A 24340-nucleotide genomic window follows, 5' to 3' on the forward strand; every position below is an offset into this window, starting at 1 on the left:
GGGTTTTGCAAGAGTCAAAAAGACATGATGGCACAGTTGAACAGAAACAGCTCTTTATTCCTCCTGCTTTCATCCAGGTGGTGGGAAAAGCAGAACCAGTCTGAGTGGAGTTCAGAGAGCAGGAAAATTAGGTCTGGGTGGAGAAGTGAAGGAAAATAGGATGACTACCAGATCAAGAGTGTGGTTTGGACACAGAATGAAGGTAGGGGGACCTCGTATGACAAGGCCACAGGATGAGATAGAAGCTGAATCTGAATGAGGGGCTGACAGGTTGGACAGGGTAGGAGGAGGCTCTAAAAAACAAGAGTGTAGTGGTGAATTTGGGTGGGAAAAGGAGGAGAAAAGGCTCTATGCTCAGAGTTAGTGAAACCCACCAGCAAAGGCTGTGTCATCCCCCATCCTGCTCTGTGATGGAGAAGAGGGTCAAAGTTGTAAAGCCAAGAGTGCCAGATCAGCTCAATAATTTGTGTGGGTTTCCATATGATACTAATTACTTGATTTGCTCCGTAACAATCTGGAACATTATGTTGTACTCCGTGCCTGCAGGAGTTCTCCAGTGTATTTCAGAGTCCAGATTTGGGAATGGCAGCATTAGGGCTGCCTGAAATAGCCTCCTGGTAGGATGATGACTGGCTCAGTGTTCCCTGGTGCACAGGCTGTTTTCTTCTGGTCTAGATTATTACTGCCTGTTGGCACAGTGACTTTTTCCTGGAGGACCAAGGGTCAACCATGTTTGAGCCTCCACCGATGTGACACCACTTTTGTCCTTGTTTTCTGCCAGAGTGGTGACGACTCATCAGAAGAGGAAGAGGGTGAAGTAGACAGTGAAGTGGAGTTTCCTCGTAGACAAAGGTAAAAGATGAATTCACTCTTATCTCTCTTTGGTGGGACAAAACTCAGGAGGAGAACTGTCCTAGCAGCTGCACACCAGCACGGCACCTGGGGAAGGTGCTGGCAAAAGAACAGAATGGGACCTGTCCAGTGCGTCCCATCCACACTCAGCTGATCCCTCGTGACCACTCCCTGCTCCAGCCTGTCTCGAGGTGTTCTCTTTGGCACAGCTTTCCTGCTGCAGGCTCTTTGCAGCACAACTTAGTCATGCTAGATAGTGTTATTCAGCCTATAGAAAGTAGCTGCTGCATCTATTTCACCAGAATAAGATTTAGTGGATATTGGGGCCTTTTGTGGACTGTTGTTTATTAACGGTTGCTGCAGTGGGGGAGACTCCAACACCTTTGCAGTTGAATTCAGATAAGGTTGAAGAGCTAGGTGACAACACAGCAGATCATATTTGATGGTGTTTTCTATAAAATAAGACTTGAGGGAGTGTTACTACCTAAGCCTGGGTAGCAACAGTCCTGTGCTCAGAACAGACATCAAGGAAAAGCTGCTGTGGCTTTGTGAAAGCATCTGCTTGAAGTGCAGGAGTGATTCAGTGGGCAAATAGGTTAAAGGTTTGTTTTAGAGGAGAAAAGAAGAAAATAAAAGCTGGTCTGCTGTTGTACACATCCACAGCACACCTGCTGTTTAAATCCTTCATTCCCCAGCTCAAAGACCATGGTAAAGTTTGGAAAGGTACTGTGACAAGAGTAGTTAGGGATGGTTTCTGTAGAAGAAGAGATTAAATCCATGAGAAATGTTTGTCTAGCAGGAGGAGAGGCAAAACTGGAGGTGCGTGAAATTGTAATTTATGTGGAGAAAATAGACAAGGAATGATTCTTTACGTTCATGTTAGGGACAGCCAGTGAAGCAAACAGGGGTTTAAAATGAACAAAAGGAAGTGCTTTTCCCATCCAGAACATTTTCAGATGTGGAGCTCATTGTCAAGGTGTGCTGTGGAAATTGAACCATAAAGAGCCACAAGTGTTGAATTTCTGGAGCACAGATCCGTCAGAGGCTGAGCACTGTCATCCAGGTTTGAGCTTCTACTTAGGAGTCAGATTTGCTGAATGGTATAAACCAGGAAGAGATGCCAGGAGAAAGCAGGCTCTGCCTGCACACCCTGTTCTCATACTTTTCCCAGGTTATTCCTTCCTGCCTGGGGCTGGAGGCAGAAGTCTGGGCTGGATGAGTTATCTGACTCCCACAGTTCCTGTGTGAGTGTTGCTTCCTCTGATTTATTGACTTGGGAGATAAGGAGAAACATTGCCTGTTCCATGTGATGACCAGCTGTGGGTCTCCTGGCATGTTCACTCAACTGGTGGGTTGTACCATTGCTGTTGAATCCTGGCATGAGGCCTTTTCCACAGTCAAGTAGCTATGAGCCTGTTTTTTGAGTGCACATACCTAAATCCTTGCCTGGCTGTTGGGATTGCTGCCAGGCAATGCAGATGTTCCCAAATGGGGTTACCTTGAACCCCATGGTGCAGCCTTCCTTTAGGAAAGAGCACTGGGAAAGGTAAAATATGCTCCAGGGCAGATCAGCTATTATGGACATGTACCAGACAGGACCAAATAAGAACAGATGAATTTAAAGATGCAGGTTTTGAAGTAAATCATTCAGAAGAGGTAGAATTCTGTAAGTCCAGGATATGAGAGGCAGCCCAACAGGAGAGGGGTCTGCCAAGGCCCTGGTGTAGCAGAGCAGCTGAACAGAGCAGCCAGGAGGGCAGAGGCAGTGTGATCCAAGCTGGACACTGAACCTCTCTCCCCTCTGCAGACCCCATCGCTGCATCAGTAGCTGCCAGTCCTACTCGACCTTCAGCTCCGAGAACTTCTCCGTGTCTGATGGAGAGGAGGGGAACACAAGCGACCACTCCAACAGCCCGGATGAACTGGGCACCAAGCAGGAAGATGAGCTGGCTGAGAAGTTGGAGGACATGTTGTCCCAGACTCCAGAGATCCCCATTGAAATCTCCATGCAGTCGGATGGGCTTTCAGACAAAGAGTGCGCTGTGCGGAGAGTCAAGACTCAGATGTCTCTGGGCAAGCTTTGTGCAGATGAACACAGCTGTGAGGTGAGTTGTAAAGTTTATTATCCCCTCTTCCTGCTGCTAAGTGGAAAAAAAACTAAATAAATGTTATGGACAGGAATCCGAGGGCCAAAAAGTTGGAACGCTGCCTAGGAGATGCTGTAGTAGGTGTACTATGGCAAAGCAACTGCTTCAGTACCCAGTCTGCCTCATACTTGGCAGATGAGTAGGTGGGGGAAAATCACACAAACAAGGCTGAACATAATGTACTGGTCAGGATGACTGTGATTTCGGGAGGCCACGAGATTTGCAGTTGCATTAAGTGGGATAAAAATAGATAATGAAATGGAGTGGGTATAAACTGCCTCAAACATATCCATTGGCAGCCTTGCTGACAAAGCTGGAATGATTTTCTTCCTTTTAGTGTGTTTGAAGTGTTTGGGAGGGGTGAGGCAGAGCCTGCTGCACCATCTCCTCCCAACTCTGTTTGGTAGTGCTCTGCCCAGGTGTTCCTCTGCTGTCCCGTTGTTGAGGGCAGATGAGTGACCTGTGGTAGGGCAGTTGTGTTCTGTGCCATCTCCTGTGTGCCAGTCTCCTCCTTTGCCTGGCTGCTCTTACACACTGTGCAGTACAGGAATGTAGCTCAAGTCTCCCCCTTTCCTTTTGCTTTGCAGAACCCACCACAGTTTGGAGAATCAGACTGTGACTCTTCTGAAGGGGAGTGTTCTGATGCCACAGTCAGGACCAATAAGCCCTGCAGCTCTGCTACTTGGTAATACAGATCTCCCCCAAAGCTTCCTGATACTGGCATTTTGATTTCCCTGAGATTCCACTTCATTCCCCTTCATCACACTTTACAGGAAGAGAAGATGCTTCTCCTTCCCACCCCAGGAGTGATTTGCAATAACCCGAATCTCTGGAAAATGTCCAAATGAAATTAATTCTCTTTGAGCATTTCAATCAAGAATGGCAGGGATGTATTTTATTGAATAATCTAGTTACTGTAACATGGATATTTATTTTTTTGACATTTTAACACTTTTTACTGTAAAGAGTGGATTGTATTTATAGACATACAGACTTGTTGCAAAAAAAAAAAAGTTCAGAAAGCAAGCACACTACAGAGAAACATCCTGGGAGTCCTGCCTGGACAGCTTTGTGTACAGATGCAGGGGATTCTCTTGCTGCTTGCACAGGGGACCAGGCCTCGTGGCCCTGAAGATTGGAGAACAGATCAAGAAAACTAAACCACTCAGTCTTATCAAAAGAGGAAAAGCAGAAAACAACCTGACTGTAGGGTGACCTGTGAACAAAGCATTTTCAGTATAACCAGCTGAGTCATTTTTAATCAGAAGGTGGACAAGTTCCTGGAGCAAACTGGTACTGAGGTGCTAACATCCAGGGTCTTCTGAGTCAATACATCCCCAGGAATGTAATAGCGGGTTTTATTTTAAGGATTTTTAGTTTCTTTTTTTAATCAGCATTTTGTTGTGAGATCCTGCAAATGTACTCTAACCTCATCCTCTCGAGAATTGGTATCAGAGCACTTCTTAACACCGTCCTTGCTTCACTGTGGCAGTGTTGACCTCCAGTTGAGCAGGGAGACCTCTTTCAGATGCAGTGTGCCATTTCCCAGTTTACTTCCTCCTCTTACCTCCTGTCTGTTTCAGTCAGTCAAAGAAATCAATCCAATCAGTGTTGGCAAAGCAAGGACTTGCAAAGCATGGAAAGCACATTTCTCAGAGCCTGAGCCCTTCTGGGGAGGACACTGGAGATGCCTGGACTGGACTGGGAGAAGCAGCCTCTCACCTACAGCAGCATTGATAACCAGCAGAGAGCTGTGTGTTGAGGGAGAAGACTGGGAATCACTGGCCTGGCTCAGAGCATCAGTCCTGCTCTGTCTCCTGATTCACTGTACATTCTTGGAAGCATTAGCAGCTGCCTGCCCTTCACATCAGGCTTTGTGCAAAACAGGTTGCACAGGGAATTTGACAGTGGCTGTGGCACAGCTGTGTCTCGGGTGTGCCCCGAGGCCTCTGTTTCTCCTCCAAGCTGAAACTCTGCAGGTCAAAGTGAGGATAGTACTGGTACGTGACAGGCCGAGGCATTGGCAGATGAGAAAAATTTGTTTTCTGATAGAACTCATAGTGCCTTCCCTTCAAACACTACTCTTCTAAAACGATGTTGAAAGAGAACAAAACGATAGAGCACGTTTCCCCCCCTTCCTTAGGTAATGTCCCCCCTGCAAGAGCTCTCCCTCTGCCCTTCCCAGTGTGCTGGCATGGCCAGCCTGAGGTGAATGGCAGGAATGGACCATGGACAGGTACTTCTGTTGCTTTGTTTGTTTACATTTTATGTTAAAATATTGGTTTGAATTTAACTGTGGTAATTTATAGCCTCATGGCAAAGTGAAGGAAAATGTCTTACCTATACAGAGAGCAGTATTGTATGAGTTAAATTATCCCATATTTTTAAATTTTTGTAGCTGGACTACAGACTTAAGTTATGATGTTATTTTATTATTTATTATCATTTCTGTAGATCAGAAGGTTGGCTTCACCGCTCGCACAATTGTAATCTGTTTGTGTGATGTTACCTTCTCCCTGGTCACTGGGGGGGGTGGGAGCAGAGCTGGGCTCAGTGGCTGTCAGGAGTTGCTGCCTCTCGTGATTTCCAGGGATGCTGTTACTCCAGGAGAGAGCACAGAGAGGGATGGATGGCTGCAGTCATCCCTGTGTGAGGTTCCTTATGGGCAGTTTGCTCACGTTGCTGGTAGTTGGCAGCCCCTGAACTGGTGGGAGTGGTGATCAGGGAGCGAGTGGCTTTTGAACTGACCACAAAATGAGTAACTGTGACAGGATCCCCTGGCAAGAGCATCCCAAACGACTTTGCTCCAGGCAGCGGGTACGAGATCAGGGTGGCCAGCAGTGGATCCATATGGTGGATCACCCTGGCAGGACCAAACACTCTGCTGGAGAGGGAGCGACCTGCTCACCCTACCCTCAGCAGCAAGGCTGGTTCTGGGGGGAGGCACAATGCCCTGGGGAGTGAAGCTCTTTCCTGGCTCCTTTCTTGTTTCCTCTCCCTTCCCCTCCCTCGTTTCTCCTCCCAGATGTTTGCTGTGAGGTGATTGGTGTGAGAGGGATTTGGTGTGGCAGAGGCGGTGCTGGAGGCTGAGGGGTGGGAATTTAGCAGTGGGAGAACTGTGTGCAGGTAACATACTATGGTGTAAAGAGAGGTTGAGAACTGCCATCGGGTGTCCCCCAGCAGAGGATGGAAGGCCTGTGCCCCTGAGGACACTCTGCTCAGAGCTGGCAGGCTCCCTGATCCTGGTGTCCTTGGGCAGCCCCACACAACAGAGCCCCAAAGCAGAGCTGCCTCTGGCTCAGGCCTGTCGGTCTCTGCAGGGCCTCCAGCCTGTGACGATTCAGTCCCAGACAAGCAGATCCCAGAGGGTTTTGGCTACCTGTGGTCTCTGCTTAGGCTCCACCATGGGATGAAGCTCCTCTGGGCTCACAGAGAAGCTTTGGGGGGTGGGATTTTGGGACCCTTCTGGGCCTGCTGTCCTGGCTGTGTGCTGATCCTGGCCTGTTCTGCAGCCTGGACAAGCAGAGCTGAACCCTCCAGGCTGCCACATTTAGCTCCAGTTTCCTCACACGCCCGAGTCATTGCACTGTTATGGTCCAGTGTCACTCCTCTTACCTGCTGCCTCCAACACAGCATCCCTCTGGAAATGCCACTAGGGCAGCCCCCCTCGCCCCAGTCCGTGGAGGTGCCACCCCAGCCTCCCCCTGCACACACATCTCGTGCGCTCAGCTGTGCGCGGGCAGGGCCATCTCAGCACCGCCCTCATTCCCGGGAACACTGTCTGTTCTGCAGGGTGTTAGGTGGGATTTCCTTAAGGGAACCTCCCTGGAATGGCACAGATGTGACCTCCACAGCGCTGTATGGATGCCTGTGCTGCAGCTCCTCACACTTTCCCTCCCAGCAGGGTCTGGGAGGTGTAGTGGACCTGCTTCCTCCTTGTAGTAACACCGCGCTCGCAGGGCAGGAGTAACCCGTGGGTTCCCTTTCCGGCACCCCAAGTTCCCTGATCCAGTTCTCATGGCTGCTGACAGCTCCTGAACACTAGCCTAGATTTCCTCCCAGAGCTGAATGTTACCCTCCCCACTGTCGTGTTAAGTACCCATTTCATCTTGGCCCTGTCCAGTAGTGTTCATCCCCTCCTTGCTCTGTGGATTCCTGAAACAAACTTGATTTTTTTTTTTTTTTTTTGTATTGACCAGTGTACAGTGATGGAAACAAGAATGACTATCAAAGCAAACAATGCATGGAATAAAAAGCCAGTGTACTTCAATGCTGCGGGCTGGTCTGGTGATCTGGGAACGCGTTCTTATGGACTTTGGGATAATGTCTGGGGTCTCCCATCTGTCCCCTTCCACAGCAGGAAGGTCACTTTATCCTCCAAGAGGAGGGCAAACTCAGGGAGAGCAGCACAAGGAGGTGCAAATACCAAAACCCCAAGACCAGAGTATAATCCCTGGGGGATGAGGGCCTGGCCCAGGTTGCCCAGAGAAGTTGTAGCTGCCCCACCCCTGGAAGTGTCTGAGGCCAGGTTGGACGGGGCTTGGAGCAACCTGGGCTAGTGGAAGGTGTCCCTGCCCATGGCAGGAGGTGGAATGAGATAATCTTTAAGATCCCCTCCACCCCAAACCATCCTGGATTCTATGTTCTCCAGCAACGGGGACAAGAACCCACTTGTTTATTTGGAAACCTTCTAGTTATACAGGAGCAAATATGTAGGTTTCAAAGTGCTTCTCAAGGACAAATCCCTGTCAGCCAGGCACACCCATTCCTGTTGTTTTTCCCTTTAGTCTTTATGGGGAGCAGCAGCCACTGACAGACTGCGGAAGCAATCTTGTGTGTTCTGACATGACTGGTACACACAGGCAGCCCAAATCCTGAGCATTTTGTTGCAGGGTGTGCTGGTTTAACACTGGAATCAAAGAATAGTCTTCAACAGCTGCACCTTGAAACACCATTATTTTATCACCTTGGGCCTTGTGCTACTGCACCCAACAGCACCATCTGTCGTTTTAGGCAAAAAATACTAAATCAGTCTGGGCTTGGATGGAGCAGGGCCTGCCTCCTGCCTCCAGGGCAGTGCTTGGCCCCCGTGCTGGGCAGGATTAAGGGGTTCTGGTTTGCCTTCCTCACAGAATGCCAGCACTCCTTTTGTCCCCATGGCAGTGGGCTGGGCACCCCCTCAGGCACACAGGGGATGATTTAAACGAAACAGGCACATTAACCAACTGTTCACAAAGCCCCTGTATCGCTCTCTCCGTGCAGATACATGCACAGGTAAACATTCATTAAAAATAAGAATCTTACAACTCCTCTGAGATGAGGAGGACAATTAAAAACTGCCACTGTCCTTGGTGGCACAGAGCATGCAGAATATAACCCCCTGCAGAGACCTGCAGCTTTTACCCCAGCACTGGGGCACCTGAACCATCACAAGCTCTTTTTGCCATTGAGTGTCTGAGTCTTCTTGTCCCCATCCAGCTTCAGGTGCTTCTTGCTGTATCTCTTGATGAGGGTCCCTGGTATCAGCGCTACCATGGCCATTGCCAGCAGTTTGAGAAGCGTGTCCCAGGAGAAAATGGCATCCAGAGAGGTGATCTGGGACAGAATGGCCCCTGTCTGCACACAGATGAAATTATAGGGTGTAAGGCCTGAAAGAATCAGAGCAGAAAAAAGCTGTTAGCATCCCCCCCCCAGGAAAATTAGCTCAAATATGTCCAAGGCCACACACAAAATCACAGAATGGTTGGGATTGGAAGGGAATTCTGGAGATCATCCAGTCCAACCCCCCCTCTTCCAAGGCAGGGTCACCTCAAGCATGTGACACAGGAAGACATCCAGGTGGGTTTGGAATGTCTCCAGAGAGGGAGACTCCACACCCTGCCTGAGCACCCTATTCTAGTGCTCTGCCGCCCTCCATAGAAAGAAGTTCATTCTCACGTTGAGGTGGAACTCACTGTGGTTTAGTTTATGGCTGTTATACAGACACAAGGGTCTGTGCTTATAACAGAATGAATAGGGTGTAAATGAAGATTTGCAGCATTTGGGAACACACATATTTGCAAAATGCTCTGAGACCTCAGGGCAGCACAGAGGCAAACGGTTAAATGGGGCAGAGTCCTGCTGCTCTGCCCTCCCTGGGCTCAGCGATGATGAGCAGCAGTGTCACACTGTCCCGTCGGACTGTGTCCCCAGGCCTTACCGATGAGGACGGACAAGAAGAACTGGGACACGGGGATGTTTAAAATGGGAGCCGAGAGGTTCAGAAACCAGTTTGGTGTCATGGGGAACAGCCTCAGGAACAACAAAAAGAAAAATAAGCAGCTCCTGTTCTCTTCTACCTGCCAAGAGAAACATTCTACGTCATTTCTGCTCCTCAGACAGCAGTAACACTGGAAAGGCTACAATACTTCTGCCACATCAGTCCAGAGCTGATGAAAAGCAGCAGTGTTATGTGTGTCTGGGAGCATAGGGGTGAGCCAGCCCTTTCCAAGGAAGTGATGGAAATAGGATCTCACCTGAATGAGAGATCAGGAAGGCAATAACAGAATCACCTCCAGCTGTACAACTCAGCACAGGATGGGCAGAGGCAGTTCTGGAGAACAGGGACTTCGCAATCAATCCTTTGTCTTACTTCCGATTTTCTTTGGGATCTGGGATTTTCCCCACAGCCCCTCTGCAAACAGGCTTGCCCCAAAAGAGCAGCCTGCGCCCTCAGCAGACCTGATGCATCCCCTGCACACATTCGTTTTTACTAAGCCATCCCAAAAGCAGCCTGGGTGTCTGCAAAAGCACCAGTTCTTACCTTCCCTTGCAGCAGAGCCACTTTCTCAGGGAAGTAGTGGACGATGAGCTGCTTGCCGAAGGCAGCAGAGAGCAGGTAGCACAGGGTGGCTCCCACTGACGTGAGGACCGAGCACAGCACCAGCCCTGTCCACGGCCCGAAGAGAGCTCCAGCCAGGACATTCTGTGGGGACAACAGGGCCCAGGGGAAACTGTGTCACAGAATAGTCAGAGTTGGAAGGGACCTCTGGAGATCATCCAGTCCAACCCCCTCTGCCAAGGCAGGGTCACCTGGAGCAGGTTACACAGGAATGTGTCCAGGTGGGTTTGGAATGTCTCCCGAGGGGGAGACTGTGCCCTCCCTGGGCAGCTGTTTCAGTGCTCTGCTACCCTCCTGCTTCATGTTAAGGTGGAACTTCTTGTGCTTTACTTTATGGCCATTGCTCCTTGTCCTGTCACTGCGCACCACTGAAAAGAGCCTGGCACTGTCCTCTTGGTACCCACCTTGGAGATATTTATATATCTGATCCCCTCTCAGTCTTCTCCAGACTAAACAGGCCCAGCTCCTGCAGTTTCCACTCAAAAGAGAGATGGTCCAGACCCCTCATCATCTTTGTGGCCTCCACTAGACCCTCTCCAGTAGCTCCATGTCTCTCTTGGCCTGAGGAGCCCAGACAGGATACAGCACTCTAGAGGTGCCCTCTGGAGGGCTCGCTAGGGCTGAGCAGAAGACGAGGATGAGCTCCCCGACCTGCCAGCTACACTCTTCCCGATTCCCCCCGGGATCCCACTGTCCCTTCCTGGCCCCCAGGGCACGCTGCCGGCTCACAGCCAGCTTGTCACCCACCAACACTCCCCAGGTCCTTCCCCGCAGAGCTGCTCTCCGGCAGGGCAGCCCCCAACCTGTGCTGGTACCGGGGGTTATTCCTCCCCGGCTGCAGGGCCGGGCCGGTCCCTCTGGCCCCTCCTGACCGAGCCGTGGCTCGCCGGCCTCGCCCTTTGCCCCCCGTGCCCGTACCAGGAGGCTGGAGCCGGGGATGGCGAAGCTCTGCTTGTACAGGTAAGCGCCGCAGAACAGCGCCAGCGCCGCGCCCCGGTGCTGCCGCTCGTAGTCCCGCAGCGCCTCGGCCAGATCCCGCAGCTCCTCCAGGTCCGCCGGGAACCGCAGCGCCCTGAGGGGGGAGAAACACGGGCAGTCGGGGGACAGAGGGACACAGGGGCAGCCCCGGCCCCCGGCACCCACCTGCGCGTCTGCCCCGCGCTCAGCTGCACCGACAGCAGCCACAGCGCGGCCGTGGCGGCCGCGAAGACGAGCAGGAGCCCGGCCGGGCGCCGCCACATCCCGGGTCGAAGCCGCCTCTACCGCCGCTCCAGCTCAGCCCTGCCGGCCCTCACAGCCCCGAGCGGGGCGCGCAGGCGCGGGGCGGGGACACCCCTGAGGGCGGGGATGGCGGGAGGGGACACCCCTGAGGGCGGGGATATGCTGAGGGCGGGGATGGTGGGAGGGGTTGCCCTGTGGGGATACGTGGGGGTTCGGAGGGACCATGCTGAGCTCAGAGCCGGCTCAGTGCGGGCACAGTCTTTAAACACGCGCTTTAAACCCAGCTGTGTTTTATTGTCGCTTCCAAAGCCCCTTTGTACGCCCTGCGTGGAGAGCAGGTCCCGCTGCCCGGTCCGCCCGGGAGGCGCCCCGGGACCGCCAGGTGAGTCCCCGCACGGCTGTGAAATGTCCCTGCCCCGCCCAGACACGGCGTCCTCGGAGCTCGGCTCCTGCTTCAGCACGGGATGGGCTTGAAGGTTCTCTGGGTGTTCTCTGTCAGCACGAGATCGTATCGGCACAACTGGGGTCTGTGTGAAAACACGGGTCAAAAGTGAAAAAAGGCGCTTTTTTCCTGTCATCCTCCAGTGAGTCTCGCCGTGTGCTGGGGGCATATGTAAACTAACTCGTGTTCTCAGGAGAACTAGCTCTGAGTCCACCTAAAGTGAGTGAGGTTGGCTGTAAGCCTTACCAAGGCCGGGGATACCTTGAGCATTTTTGTCTTCTGTTCTACGTTATCTTTTGCTTGTGAGAAAAACAGAATGCAAAAAGCCCCAGCAAACAGGCGTTGCCTGCAGATCCCTGGTTCCCGTTAAACCAGTCCACACCTCTGCGTCCACCTAAGGAGGTGGTCCTTCCAGCTCACCTGCCTGGTCCTGCTGCTTTGCTGCTCCCAGCATGAGGAATTTTGCCGCTGCTCTGAGCTGGGACCAGGCATTGATCTGGCCTGGAGCTCATCCAGCTGAGAAACAGAGGAAATACTTAAGCTTTCACTGAGAAAACATGAGCATTAGCCCTGAAGAGGGGAGGAGGGAGGGCAAGGCATCCCTTCCCGGGCAGTGACTGATTACTTAATGTGTTAAAAGTCCTGAATATTTTTGCTTTACCCTCCTCACTCTGTGATATGCAGCCTTTATTTTAACCCAAATTTAAAGCATGGTGGAGCTTGATGTCCACGTAGTGTTCTTGCACACAAAGTCAGCCTACAAGATTCTGTGCTTGCTGAGCTCAGGCAGAGATTCCATCCTCCAAATGTGCCCTAGGAGTCAGGGAAGCTCAGGGGTAGGACTGCAGAGCAGACAGAGGCTAACGAGGTGACTGAAGCAGCTGCAGAAATATCACCAGCAGCAACCTGGGAGGTACCCTACCTCATGGTGTGGTGGGGAGCAGTCAGGGCTTTGGGCACAGTGACCAGCAGCTCCCAGTTGCTGGAATTCTGGGAGTAAATTAATCTCACTGCTTGACTGCTTGTAGAAATTGACTGGGATGTAAAATGTGTGTTTGGGGCTGGGCATCCTTGCTTCCCTGAGAGCTGCATTTCCCTTCAGCCCAGAGTTCAGGCCCAGGCAGCTTCTCAAAGGTCATTTTCCTGACCAAAGGTTAAGATGTCAGACCATGTCAGAGTCATATCACCAGTGACATGTTTTCAGTACAGTAAGACAGCCTCTGTGTTCAAGCAGGTATTCAGCTGTGGGATTCTATTTCCAAGAGACGTGTATGAGAATTATTAAATGTGAAATCAAATCTAATTCTTCTGCACAAACTCAGCCAGGCCAGGAATCTGGGAGATTCATTTACTTCTGTCCAGTCTACAACAATAGAAATGGTTTGTTTGTAGAGCTCTGCTCACCTTTCTGGGTTTGTGAGTGACTGGAACCTCATTTGGAGAATCCTGAGTTTGAATTTTGGGCCAATGACAGATCCTGTGGAAAATGTCAAGGAAATTTTCTGTACGTTTTCAAGATCCTGGTCGAATCCAGTGAGCAAAGTAATTTGGTTGTACTGCTGGAAGGTGGCAGTTTCTCTGAAGGTAAAGCAGACAGAGTGTCAGAGAGTCCCCAGGGGATAGCACCGGATTTAATGTTACAGTGTAACATTAGAAGCAGAGCTGGGGAAAGAGGGCACAATCAATGATGAGTTTCTGATTTACAGAAGGTGGGTGTGGATTCAGGCCCCCGGGTGTGAACCTGCTCAGCCACTTTGGCACTCAGTTATTTGGGGTGGAAGTGGGGACACAGAGATCTGATGTTGTTTGTCCCAAACCAGAATCCTCTCTGTGATTCTGCTTTGATCTCGAGTGGACTGAACCCAAGTGCTGTTTGTACCTGGTGGGCTGTCCAGACCTGAACACTGAGTCACTTCGAAATAGGCATGAAATCTGCACTGCTCTTGGTGCAGGAGTGATGCAGATTGCTCCAATGCAAGCAGATCCCAGCTGAGGGAATATGAAGTAAGAGATACTTGGGAAAACTAGTTGAGCAGGATTGTTTGACTGAAGTGTGTTTAGATCAATCAGTTAATTTGCATGTTACATAAATGCATGTTACAGTCATTAATTTGCCTCTCTGAACAGAACAAGTTGATTTGGATGTGAGATATTCAGGCCCAGGCTCATCCCAGCTGTCTTGGGCCCTGGGAGCTGGAACAGAACACTCCTTGGAAGGGGAAGGATAGAGGGGGAGATGCTTTACCGAGGGGCAGCTGTGCCTCTGGCTGGAATTGTCCACTTCAGTCCTTAAAATGAATGAGAAGGGCCTAAATCACAGTGCTGGGCTGTCAGGTGGTGTGTGCTGGGGGAGGCTTTGGAAATTCCATAGGCATGTGCACTGGCAGGTATCAGTAGGGATATGGAGGAGGATGTGTGGCCTCCTCTCAGCTGCAGTTGTACCAAATGATGACATTTACACATTATCAGATCAGTAAGACTTACGGATTAACTTTGGATTCTGCCTTCTTCCCAGTCTCATCAGCTAGTATGATGCTGAGCGTGCCTCTCCTGGTGTCTTTGTTCCACGTGATAATATCCACAAAGTAGTGATAAACTGAGGGAAGAGAGAGAACAAGTGTGGTTAGATCTGGCAGGCTCACTCTACTGTCAAGCCACTGTGTGCCTGTCTGGGAGTGGAGCTGCAGGTGGAGGATGGACACAACCCCTTCAAATTTATCTCTAAAATCCCTTTGTCCTCCCTGCTCTCTATCCCCCTTGGCAGAGATTTTTTAACAGAAACACTGAGGTGTCAGGAAAGCTCTGCAGAAAGGGTTATCCATGCAGGGTGGCCTCTCTGTATGACTGTCAGCACACCCCCATTAACACCCTGCCTTCCCCCTTTACTTCCAGATTGCCTTTCCTTTTCTTTCTCCTGTCCCCCTCTGAACCCCTCCATTTCTGTTCTCACCATCTATCATTTGTCATCCCTGTCATGGAGCACAATTATCTATTCTTTGATCTGTAAGTCTGAATTCACTTGCTGACCAGCTCTGGAGCTCAGGCCATAATCCCTGCCCATGCCTTGCTATGTTGGCGATCACAGGGATGAGGAGAAACCTCGGTGACACCCTTTTTTCCATTGATTCTCCCAATTTCCCTGTGCCTCTTGCTTTTCTCCAGGGGTAGCTTTTTCACCTGCACAGCCTCTCTTTGTCTCTCACCATTCCCACACACCTCTTCCTTTCACAAAAGAATGGTGTGTTGCTTTGAAATACGGTTTGGGAACTTTTATATTTAACTTGCAAGTTCTCAACCAGTTTCCTAGCACTGTGAGCAAGTTGGCTTTCACAGCACCAGGCAGGTTTGCAGGTATGGAATGTCATGGCAAACTGCAGCTGGACACAGTTCTGCCCAGCAGCCACTGTCATTTTTTCTAAAATGCTAGCTATGACCAAACCATCTCTGTTCAGCTGCTGCTGAAGAGACAATGCACAAAGACAAATCATCTCAGAAATCTCAGTCACTTACTGCAAAATGGTTCCTTGTCTGCTGTATCAAAAAACATCCTTGTCACTGGATGGCTCTGTTGTGTTAAATAGCTTTTCCACTCACGGGCATAATAACCTGCAGGTGACAGTTTGAAAATGAAACACAGTTACTGCACAGGTAGATGAGCAACTAAATGGCTGAAAATAAGCAAGTGTTTAAGAAATAGTGTATTGTTTGCCAGCTGCCAGGTCTCAGCATGATACAAGCTCCTGTACTCCGCAGATTTAGGACTAAATATGCTTGGTTACTGTTCAGCACGTACTTCAAGACTGATCTTCTTCCACAGCTGCTATCCATGGTCAAGGAGGATTTAATTCAGTGCAGAATGAAAATCATCCCCTTGGCTTTGCCAGTTCCTTTCTGGAAGTGTCAGGTGTTTTAGCATCAACCTTCCAGAGCTGGCAGCCTGAAGCTGGGCTGTCACACCCAGGCTGGGACAGGTCAGGCTGCCAGCCTGCGACCACAGGCCTCTGTGGGTCCAGAATCCCCTTTGTTCACCCCTCTGCCATTCCTTTTAGAGAACAGAGAGCTTTCTGGTGCTGGGAATTTACTGGAAAATACTGTTTTAGCAAGAACATGCCCCTCTCCCTCAAACCCTACAACTAAAGGACTTGAATTCATTGTTTTTGTGACTGTAGTGTAAAGATCCCAAGTCTTATTTTGGCTTTTCTAGTTCTGGATGCTTTACCTGTGAATTTCTGTTCTAGATCACAATATGATGTGATGGTACAAAGAACAGGGAGGTTTCTCAGGCCTCTTTGAAGCCAAGGAGAGGCCTCAAAAACCTCAGTGGAAATAACTTAGTTGATTTTGCGAAGCACTGTGTTGCGTTGGTCCCTTAGCAAAACATCACACAGTGAGTTACAGTGATGACAGGCAGCTCTGTATTCAGGATGGACTGACATTCCCTGGATCCTTACCTAGGATGGGGCACGGCATAGGCCAGAAGGTTTCACAGCTGGTACATTTGCCATTCCTGTAACTCCTGTACGAGTCGCAGGGATACGCTGTGATGTTGCAGCTCCGTGTCAGGGAGGACAGGAACAGGAAAACAGACCTCTGGTGGTCACATTTAAAATACTGCAATCCTTAATCATACACAGAGAAGAAATATTTTGTTAGCAGTCCTCACTCTTCAGGGAAACAGGATTAAAGCCCACAGGACACACCTGTGGACAGTCCCTGACCAGTCTGAACCCAGTGGATTGCACTGGGGAGCACTGGGCTATGGCAAAACAGTAAGTGGGCACCATCCTCCCCCTTTGACTGCACTCAGCTCTGCCTGTCTGGTTTGCTTTTCATCTTGTCTTTTTGGTTTTAAAAATGGTGGGGTTTTTTTTGTATGGCTACTGCAGTTCCAGAGGACCCATATATGAATCCAGTTCCATCTCAGGTGTTTTCCTCTCCTCTCTGAGCTCAGGCCTGACAGCTGGATATTGCTTTTAGTTTAGCACATGACTTTCCATTTTGGTGTAAAAAAACTCTTTAGAAAGCCCAAACTAATAAAATGAGTTGTTGCATGAGCAGCAAAATCAGTGAAGCCTCATATCCTAGAGATTTTTGGTTCAGGCTGTTTTCCTATGTAGATTCTCTAAGGTATGATAAGGGTTGAGTTCATAAAGCTGCCTTTTCTTCTGTGAGGTATCTTTTTCACCCAGCTTTCATCAAACCAGTTCAGATGCCAGGTTGAGAGGAAAAAAAGCTTTCTTTGGTTCAGGACAAGGCCTTTATCTTCCAGACTGCACTGTTAGTCACTGCCAAGAAAGGTGCAAGATTTGGTCCACCTGCCTGCTTCTCATTCATCTTGAACCCATTTTCTGAACAGGTTCTTGCCACTGCTAGTCCTTGGGCTTTTGTGTGTTCATAGTAATCGAAAACAAAATAATCCCACGGGTTTTCTGAATGCAGTCACAAAACAAAGGCACAAATCTACCTGATGCCTTTTTGCACAGAAAATTAATCCCACTTGTACTGTGGCAGGGGCACAGAAAGGTCACCCTGTCTCTCACGCCTGCCCGGTGCACATGAGCTAAACCTCTGTCACATCAGTGCTGGGAAGAAGTTGCTGCTGTGGCTTTCCCAGAATATGGGTTTCATGTACTTTCTAAGCAGTGATGTTGTTTCTCTGGCTTTCTCCTCCTTTTCTGAGTGGAAACATTTCATCAGGGTTTGTGCAGTTCAATGCAGGATTAATTACCAGAAAATATTGTCAGTGGACAGCCTGGCTGGTCGGTCCCGCCGTTGGGGTAGAAGTCGATGTGGCCTAGTGCTTCTCTGTAACCTAGTCCTGACAAAAGGGAATAAATAGCAGGGCAGGAATATTAATGCCATCCATCTGTTTAGGTAGCAGGCCAAGCAGTTGTGACCCAGCTGGTTCATTTTAGCGATGGTACCAAATACCTAAAATAAGCCTGTGCATGCAACAGTGCAAAATTTAGGGCTTTGTGTCACTGTGTGCAGGAGAGGAAAAGGGATGTGAAACGTGGGTGTTGCTGTGGTGCTAAGTTTGACTTCTTGGAAGGTCTGGGAGAAGCAATGAGGTGGGAAAGCCAAGTGCTAGGGGTAGGGTGCCCATGGGACCAGAGCAGGGGGGTGGCATCACCCTGCTGGCCTGGCTGATGGATCTGGGAAAGGAGAGGGCTGAGGGAATGTCCAGATTCACCCTAGTGGAAGGTTTAGCTCAGAGAAGGTGGGATGGAGACTGGAAACATCATGCAGAGAGCCCTGGGTTGGGGATAACTGATCTGCTGTGCAAGGCATAGCACCCCAGAGCCCTTCCCAGCACCAGTGATGGAGTCTGCTGTTCTGGGCCAAAGGAACAAGGGTCCTGACACTGCTGCCCAGTACACCCCTGCTTTCCCGTGCTCCATCAGTCCCTGGGTTTCCTTGTGGACTTGCGGAGCTGGAATGTCACATACCGTCGGTGTCGGAATGAATGACATCGACAAACTGTGCATCAGTGGGGTCCAGCCTCTCACTGGGGGGGGTTCCCCGGTACAAGGGCCCTGCTGGGTCCAGGCCTGCAACACAAAGCTATGTGGGTGGCACTGCCTCATGCCATGCTGGCCTTGAGGCCAACGGACTGATGGGGGAAGGCTCACCTGTGATTCTTCCAAGTGCACCACCAAACATCTGTCCCACAAAGCCGGAGATGTGTGCTCCCAGGCTCACTCCTATCATGTGCACGGAGTCAAGGGATGCTCCATCGATCTGAGATTTAAAATTACTCATGGTCACAGATCTGAGGCACAGGAAAGGCATAAAAAATATCAGCAGGAGGAATGTAAAGGCATCTCCCTACTTTTCCCACATTTTCTCTTGGTGTGTTCCACTCTGTGTAAATATTACCCCTTAATAGTCCCACAGTGCAGCCAGTGCCCCTTTTTGAGGCCCATACCTGAGAGTTGTGATGAAAACAGTTTGGGCAGTGGCTGTATTTTCCTGGGGCACTGGAGACAGAAACCATTCATGGGCCCCAGGAGTAAAATTCCAGTTGCCCCACATGTGATTCCTGCAAGACATTAGCAGACACCATGATCCTAATGATCCAGTGTCTTCATTGCTTGTGCAGCAGCTTAGGGGAACTGTGAACTGTAGCTGATCCCCTTATTTTGACTTTTGGACATACAGAAAGTGAAAGTAAAGTTTCTGTGTATGGGAAAACATGTCTGAAGAGTTTTGTACCCAGAAATGGAGAGACTTAGAGTGTAAACCGAATATTGCAACAAAATGCCAAGTTCAAGGGTATGACTTGGCACTGCAGGATAGCTGCAAAAATTAATGTATTCCTTTTTAGGAGTTTCTATTCCCAGACATCTTGCTGGTTTTAAATACTTCCTTTGTGCCCTTTACATAGTGTGTCTTAATGAATATAGCATAGTGTGAACATCGAACTTACCAACATTTCATCAATGAGTTTCTTCAGAACCTCAGCAACTCTTTTGCACTTTCTGGAAGCATAATTGTAGATGAGGGTTGTTGCTCCCTGGTTCCAGTCCACAAGGATGATGTTCATGTCCTCTGCAGAAAGCAGGAGATGCACCAGGTCGGGGATCCAGACGGGGGCAGAGCCTGTGAATCGGTACCCGTGGACAATGAAGGTGGTTTTCTTGGTCACATTGAGGTACTTGGAGGCTGTTGAGTGGAGCTCCTCGGCACAGGTTGGGTTCTGCCGGGTGTAGAGCAGCAGCTTCACCTTCAGCTCTGTCCCTATCAAAGCGCTCCCGAAGCCGAGGGCTGTGAATGCGGGACATGTCTCCCCGGGATCTGAGAAGAGCACAGGGTGGCAAATGGAGTGTAGCCCCAGTGCATTTGCTTCCACCTGCCAGTCCCGCACAGGGGCAGGGACGTGTGTTGTGAGATGTCTGAGCTGGGGCTGCTTCTCTCCCATCTCCTCTGCTCATGTTCATGACTGCACTTACCTTGGAACTTAGGTTTTCTTGCCATGTTGGAACAAAGACAGCAAGTGCACCTTCTTGGAGCAGCATTCCCTGAAACAACACAGTCCTACTTCCACAGGCAGCTGGGAGATGGCGTGGCCTCTCTCCAGAAATCCCGATAGTGTGAGGAAGTGACTGACACCTGGGATGGTTGCTGTGCTGGTTTTGCACCCAGGTGCTCTGGACAGGCTCGAGGATAAACAGGTGCCCTTGGGACTGGTTTGTACCTCCAGCCTGGAGCTGCCAAGCTGCAGAGGATTTACTGTGTGAGGGGCAGCTCAGTGCTTCATTTGTGTGTGCAGATGCAGCCTGCTGTTCCTGACTGCAGAGTGGGCACCCTTGGGCTGCGTGCGATGTCACGGATGGTGCTGTGTATACAGCTGGAGAGTAACTGAATTGGATGTAAGTGCTGCTCTGTGAGATGGTCTGTGCCTTTGGAAAGCCTGTCTTTGTGCCCTGCTTTTCCAGCAGAGCACCAGCTAAGCCTTTAGATCCTGGTACAACCTCCAACAGGGCACTGACAGGGAACGGAATAACTGTCTCCAGACAGAGGCTGCTTATGAAGGCCCTCCCAGGTTTAGTAGCCTCTTCCTGGCTCACAGTCCTTTCCCCCAAATCCTTTTAATCTTACTGAAGAACCTTGTGGGGGAGAGTGTCTCTCTCACACATTTGCCCTGGGCTGCAGCAATTGTTCAGGCTGCAATTCCTAGAGGAATCTTCCTGATCTTTGTTGCTTAAAAGGCTGTGCAGTGGGTAGAAGAGTTTAGAAAACCTGCAGCTGTAACCTAATTGTGCTCTAGCAAATTTCTAATGCTCTGTGCATTTTAACTTCTGAATGATGAAACTCTCACAGTTTCTATGAGCCACTTTCCCTTTTCTCCTCCTTTGGAAAGTGGGAGCATGAGAGTGATATAAATTCTATGTGCCCAGCACATAAACCAGTCTTCTCAGTTGCCATAGTTCTGCTAATTACTCTGTAGAAGCCCCAGGAGCTCCAGAAATAAAAGTTAATAGGCTAAAAGGATGTTGCAGTTAAGTCCAACTGAATATTTTAAATTACTACCATAAATTTTAACATCTGAAATCCATGGAGTCCTTCCTGTATGTAGCCTGTGGTACCATATGAACAGTGAGACAGGAGTGGTGGGAAATGAGCCCTCAGCCAGGCCCAGTGAATGTGGGTTGCAAGCAGGAGCCTTTGAATAGGAGGTGTTCTGGCTCCCTAATGCTTCCCTCAGGGCTCCCAGGGGCAGTGTGGCTCTGGGCCCTGCTCCCAAGAGGCATGGTCACCTGGTGGCTGTCTCCTGGCTAGCCTGCTCTCACCTCATTCTTGCAGTGCCAAGAAGCTCCAGTGAAAGAGCAGCAAGAGTTCTCCTGTGACACTGCTGTTGTGGAGATCTCAGAGTAACTGGCAGAGGAAAGGTAACATTTTTGCTGATCTACATCAGCTTGCACAGTGAGACTCAGTGACTGTCCTCTAGGTGCTACTGCAGCATAAAAAAATACAGCTATCTTGGTTGTACTAATAACTAGGCATTGTTTTAGTTATTGTATAGCAGTATTATATAGTGTTCTTAATCATCTTTACCACCACTGAAGCTGTAGTAATAGAGGCAGAAATGCCAGGCAAGAATTACTTCTATAGGGTGCAAGATTGCACTGATTGCTTAATTTGTTTCTGTATCTCCTGCCTTGTGCTGAGACTTGCCCAGAGGAGCACTGTGTTTGTCATTAGAATAGCCCAAACCTTCTGGTCCAGAGGAGCTTTCAAAAAGCTGGTCAGCATTTGCTGATATCTGACACGGATTAGTTCTGGTTTGGTTATTAAAATCAGATCAGGATTATAATATGTAATATTATTATAGGGGAAGAAAACTGCCAGCTTCTCTTCTGGCAGTATGGTGCCCATCTCAGCCTCATCCTGACACATCAGGATGTCCAGTTATCCTGGCTTTGCTCCTCCTTCTGATGAGCACAGTGACTCCTACCCAAATGGCTTGCCAAACTCCAAGATGATTGGGGTAAGTGGCTTATTGAGATTAAGTCTGCAAATGAAAAAGTGAGGTGGAAAGTTACAGCCTGGCACTGTACTTAACTAACTTAACTTTCCCTGTAGGAAAGGTGAATGAATGTGGCAATTAACCCAGCATGCTATTAGCTCACCCCTGGCCCTGCCTTGGCCATTAGCTTGCTAGACAGACTCTGGCACTTCACATTCTCCTGCTCAGTTTTCTGATATGTAAAATAGGGGCAAAACATTAGTCTGCTGGGCAAGGTGCTCTGAGGTTCCAGGACCTCTAGCAGGGGGCATAAAAATGTGTGAAATCCATGTCCCCTGCCTGGGAGCTGGACACCTTTGGTCTTGAGCTTGAGATCAGCCTCCAAGGTGCTATTGCAGCAGGAGAGGCACCTTCAAAATAACCTGGTTCTGAACTTACATACCTAAATATATATCATGATTGAATCATAGAATGCTTTGGGTTGGAAGGGACCTTAAAGGCCATCCAGTTCCACCCCCTGCCATGGGCAAGGAGATCTTCCCAGGTTGCTCCAAGCTCTGTCCAATCTGGCCTTGGATACTTGCAGGGATGGAGCAGCCACAGCTTCTCTGGGCAACCTGTGTCAGGGCCTCCCCACCCTCCCAGGGAACAATTTCTTCCTAATATGTAATCTAAACATACTCTCTTTCACTTTGAACATGTATGTTTTGAAGTTACATACTCCTGGGTGGGAGTATTGTGGTCCCAAGAACAGTCCCAGGCAGTGCTATTAAGGCCTGCACTCCCCTGGCCTCTCTCATTTCTTTCTTGGAGATGGTGTTTGGAGGCTTTTTGTTCTGTCTGTCCTGGATGCTGATCCTATGGACAGGCTTGCCTGTGGGGCTGTGGTCCTGAGCTGTCTGCATGAACAGAATAGCAGCTGAGTTTTTTTACCTCCACCAGTCTGTTCTCTTGCAAAGGGAAGTTCCAACAGATTTTTCACATCAGTGGGTCAGTGGTCACTTGTCCCAGCTGTGGTCCTTGGGACACAGAGATGCTTCCCTGTCTGCCTGCAGGTTCTCTGGCACTCTGCCACCTTGCCTGGGCTCTGTGCAGTGTGTTTCAACAGACTGCTCTTAACCATCGTCAATAACTCTCCCCTTTCAGCAGACTTCACAACCGCGCCGTGAATCTCAGGAGCACTGGTGAAGATTTCCATCACTTCTCCACAGGGAGTGTGCCCTCCACATCTTAAACTGGTCCTCAATAGCTCCCTGGTTTCCTCCTGCCTTTTCACACAATTCTTTTTTCCCCACTTCTTGTGACTACATTGCCTACAGTGTATTAAACAAACTAAGCAAAATGTGACCCCGAGATTACTCCAGAGGACCCGATGAAATACAAGTTAGTATTTATAAGAATACTGGTTTTTTTAACCCTGTTTGTTTTCCCTACAAAGCAGAGAGCTGTAACTTGACTTGTTCCCATGTGTATGCTAACGCAAGGCAGTACATTTGTTTATTGTTACACAGGTTGATTCTTGTAGGGCTGTGAGGATATCAAATGGAGCTTACTGTTCATAAATGGTAATTCATCCTTTGCCTCGGTCATACACGACACCCCTGAAAAGAAATCATTATTCTCTGAAGATTTCAAATGACATTTTCAGTGTAGATGGATAGTACTTATATAAGAGAAATGTTTGCAAAGGGAGGAAAAGATAATAAAAAAATACTTCTGGTTTTACATTTGGAACTCTTAGAACTGACTCCATCCATGTAACCAGTATAATTTGCTTCGCTGAAATAAATAATGCCAATAAGAAACCCTACCCAGTAACTGTAACGCAGAGGGCAGACACAGTCACGTTTCTCTAAAGCACAGTGTGTTATATTTGACAAAAACATTCAAAACAAACGCTTGATTTCTTACCTGTTTTCACCCCATGCAAAAGGTAGATGAACACAACACACAGCCTCAGCATATGGACTTCCACATGGAGCTTCTATGGGTAAGAGACTTTAAGGATCCCACAATTTCTTTGCCATGTGTCTGCTGGCTCTGACAGCAGTTTGCTCCCTTCTTTTTTCTGCCTGTCCCAGTAGGTGTGGTGAAAGCAGGAAGTTACCAGCCCAGAAATGAAGACCAGTCTTTAGTTATACAACTGAAGCTTCTTCTTAAAAAGGTGGGGCACTTTCTATTCTGACAGGTTTCCTTAATTTAAACATAGTTTACCCTAGGAGATGACTAATCAAAGACACAAATGGGTTGGTATCACGCTGTAAGCAGCAATTTGACTACACTGTGTTGAAACAAAGGAAATTATTGTCTGTCTGTCTTTTGCAAAGAATGTCAAGAGGATCGTAGGTGTCACTGCAAGTCTGATAAGCATCTGGGCAGGGCCAGTGCTTGGTTTCCCAGGGCCCTGCCTTTGGAGAGTTCATGATGATCCCTAACCTTCCACGTTCCTCCTGCTCTGTAGAGTCCCTTCTAACCCACAAAGCCCTGTCCCCTCGGGCAGGAGGCGGGTGCACAGCACTATGCGCAACAAAGGGAAGGTACTTGGGGCAGTCTGGCTCACCATTGGGCTCCCAAGCATCTGCTGCCTTGGATGACAGTCATACAACTGGCATTCCCACCACATTTTCTTGCAGACCTGCTAGAGGATCATGAATTCAGCTCTAATTCAAGTAAGAAAGGCTTTTTCTTTCCTTGATGGATGGGAGGAAGAAGATAGCTAAGCAAAGACAACTGCCAGGGGCAGGAAAGGAAGACTGAAATTGAAGCTGGAAGATAGATATAGTGGCAAAATTGGGAAGAAAGGGTGGTTGGGAGCTTGAAAAGGGGTG

The 24340-nt window shown here is 49.3% G+C and overlaps 3 protein-coding genes across 10 annotated transcripts in view; 1 reads left to right on the forward strand and 2 right to left on the reverse strand.

Annotated features, from left to right (window-relative positions):
- MAP3K13 (mitogen-activated protein kinase kinase kinase 13) overlaps positions 1 to 7269 on the forward strand; it is a 72596-nt gene extending 65327 nt beyond the window's left edge. For 7 of the 8 annotated variants that reach the window (XM_050328063.1, XM_050328064.1, XM_050328067.1 and 4 more), the window contains 4 exons: positions 782 to 852; positions 2660 to 2957; positions 3587 to 3684; positions 3773 to 7269. In XM_050328063.1, coding sequence (XP_050184020.1) covers positions 782 to 852; positions 2660 to 2957; positions 3587 to 3684; positions 3773 to 3809 — 504 coding nt within the window. In that variant the 3' untranslated portion in view covers positions 3810 to 7269. Of the gene's footprint in view, positions 1 to 781; positions 853 to 2659; positions 2958 to 3586 lie in introns of all 8 variants that reach the window. The other variant, XM_050328070.1, reaches the window with a different exon arrangement.
- A 670-nt stretch (positions 7270 to 7939) lies between these two features.
- On the reverse strand, positions 7940 to 11180 carry TMEM41A (transmembrane protein 41A). Its single transcript, XM_050328081.1, has 5 exons — positions 11023 to 11180; positions 10798 to 10951; positions 9802 to 9963; positions 9199 to 9337; positions 7940 to 8647 (listed from the first exon to the last, which is right to left on the reverse strand). Exons 1-5 carry the CDS (start codon positions 11118 to 11120, stop codon positions 8427 to 8429), a joined length of 774 nt encoding a protein of 257 aa, XP_050184038.1. The 5' UTR covers positions 11121 to 11180; the 3' UTR covers positions 7940 to 8426.
- A 374-nt stretch (positions 11181 to 11554) lies between these two features.
- LIPH (lipase H) lies at positions 11555 to 23475 on the reverse strand. Its single transcript, XM_050328079.1, has 10 exons — positions 23424 to 23475; positions 18972 to 19339; positions 18175 to 18283; positions 17992 to 18093; positions 17271 to 17360; positions 15994 to 16161; positions 15053 to 15148; positions 14027 to 14138; positions 12947 to 13120; positions 11555 to 11627 (listed from the first exon to the last, which is right to left on the reverse strand). The coding sequence occupies exons 1-10, from the start codon at positions 23473 to 23475 to the stop codon at positions 11555 to 11557; spliced, it is 1344 nt and encodes a 447-aa protein (XP_050184036.1).
- Positions 23476 to 24340: the final 865 nt, after the last annotated feature.

This window comes from Myiozetetes cayanensis, unplaced genomic scaffold, assembly GCF_022539395.1.
Source record: "Myiozetetes cayanensis isolate MyiCay16 unplaced genomic scaffold, myiCay2020 scf36, whole genome shotgun sequence".
NCBI classification, from domain to species: Eukaryota; Metazoa; Chordata; class Aves; order Passeriformes; family Tyrannidae; genus Myiozetetes; species Myiozetetes cayanensis.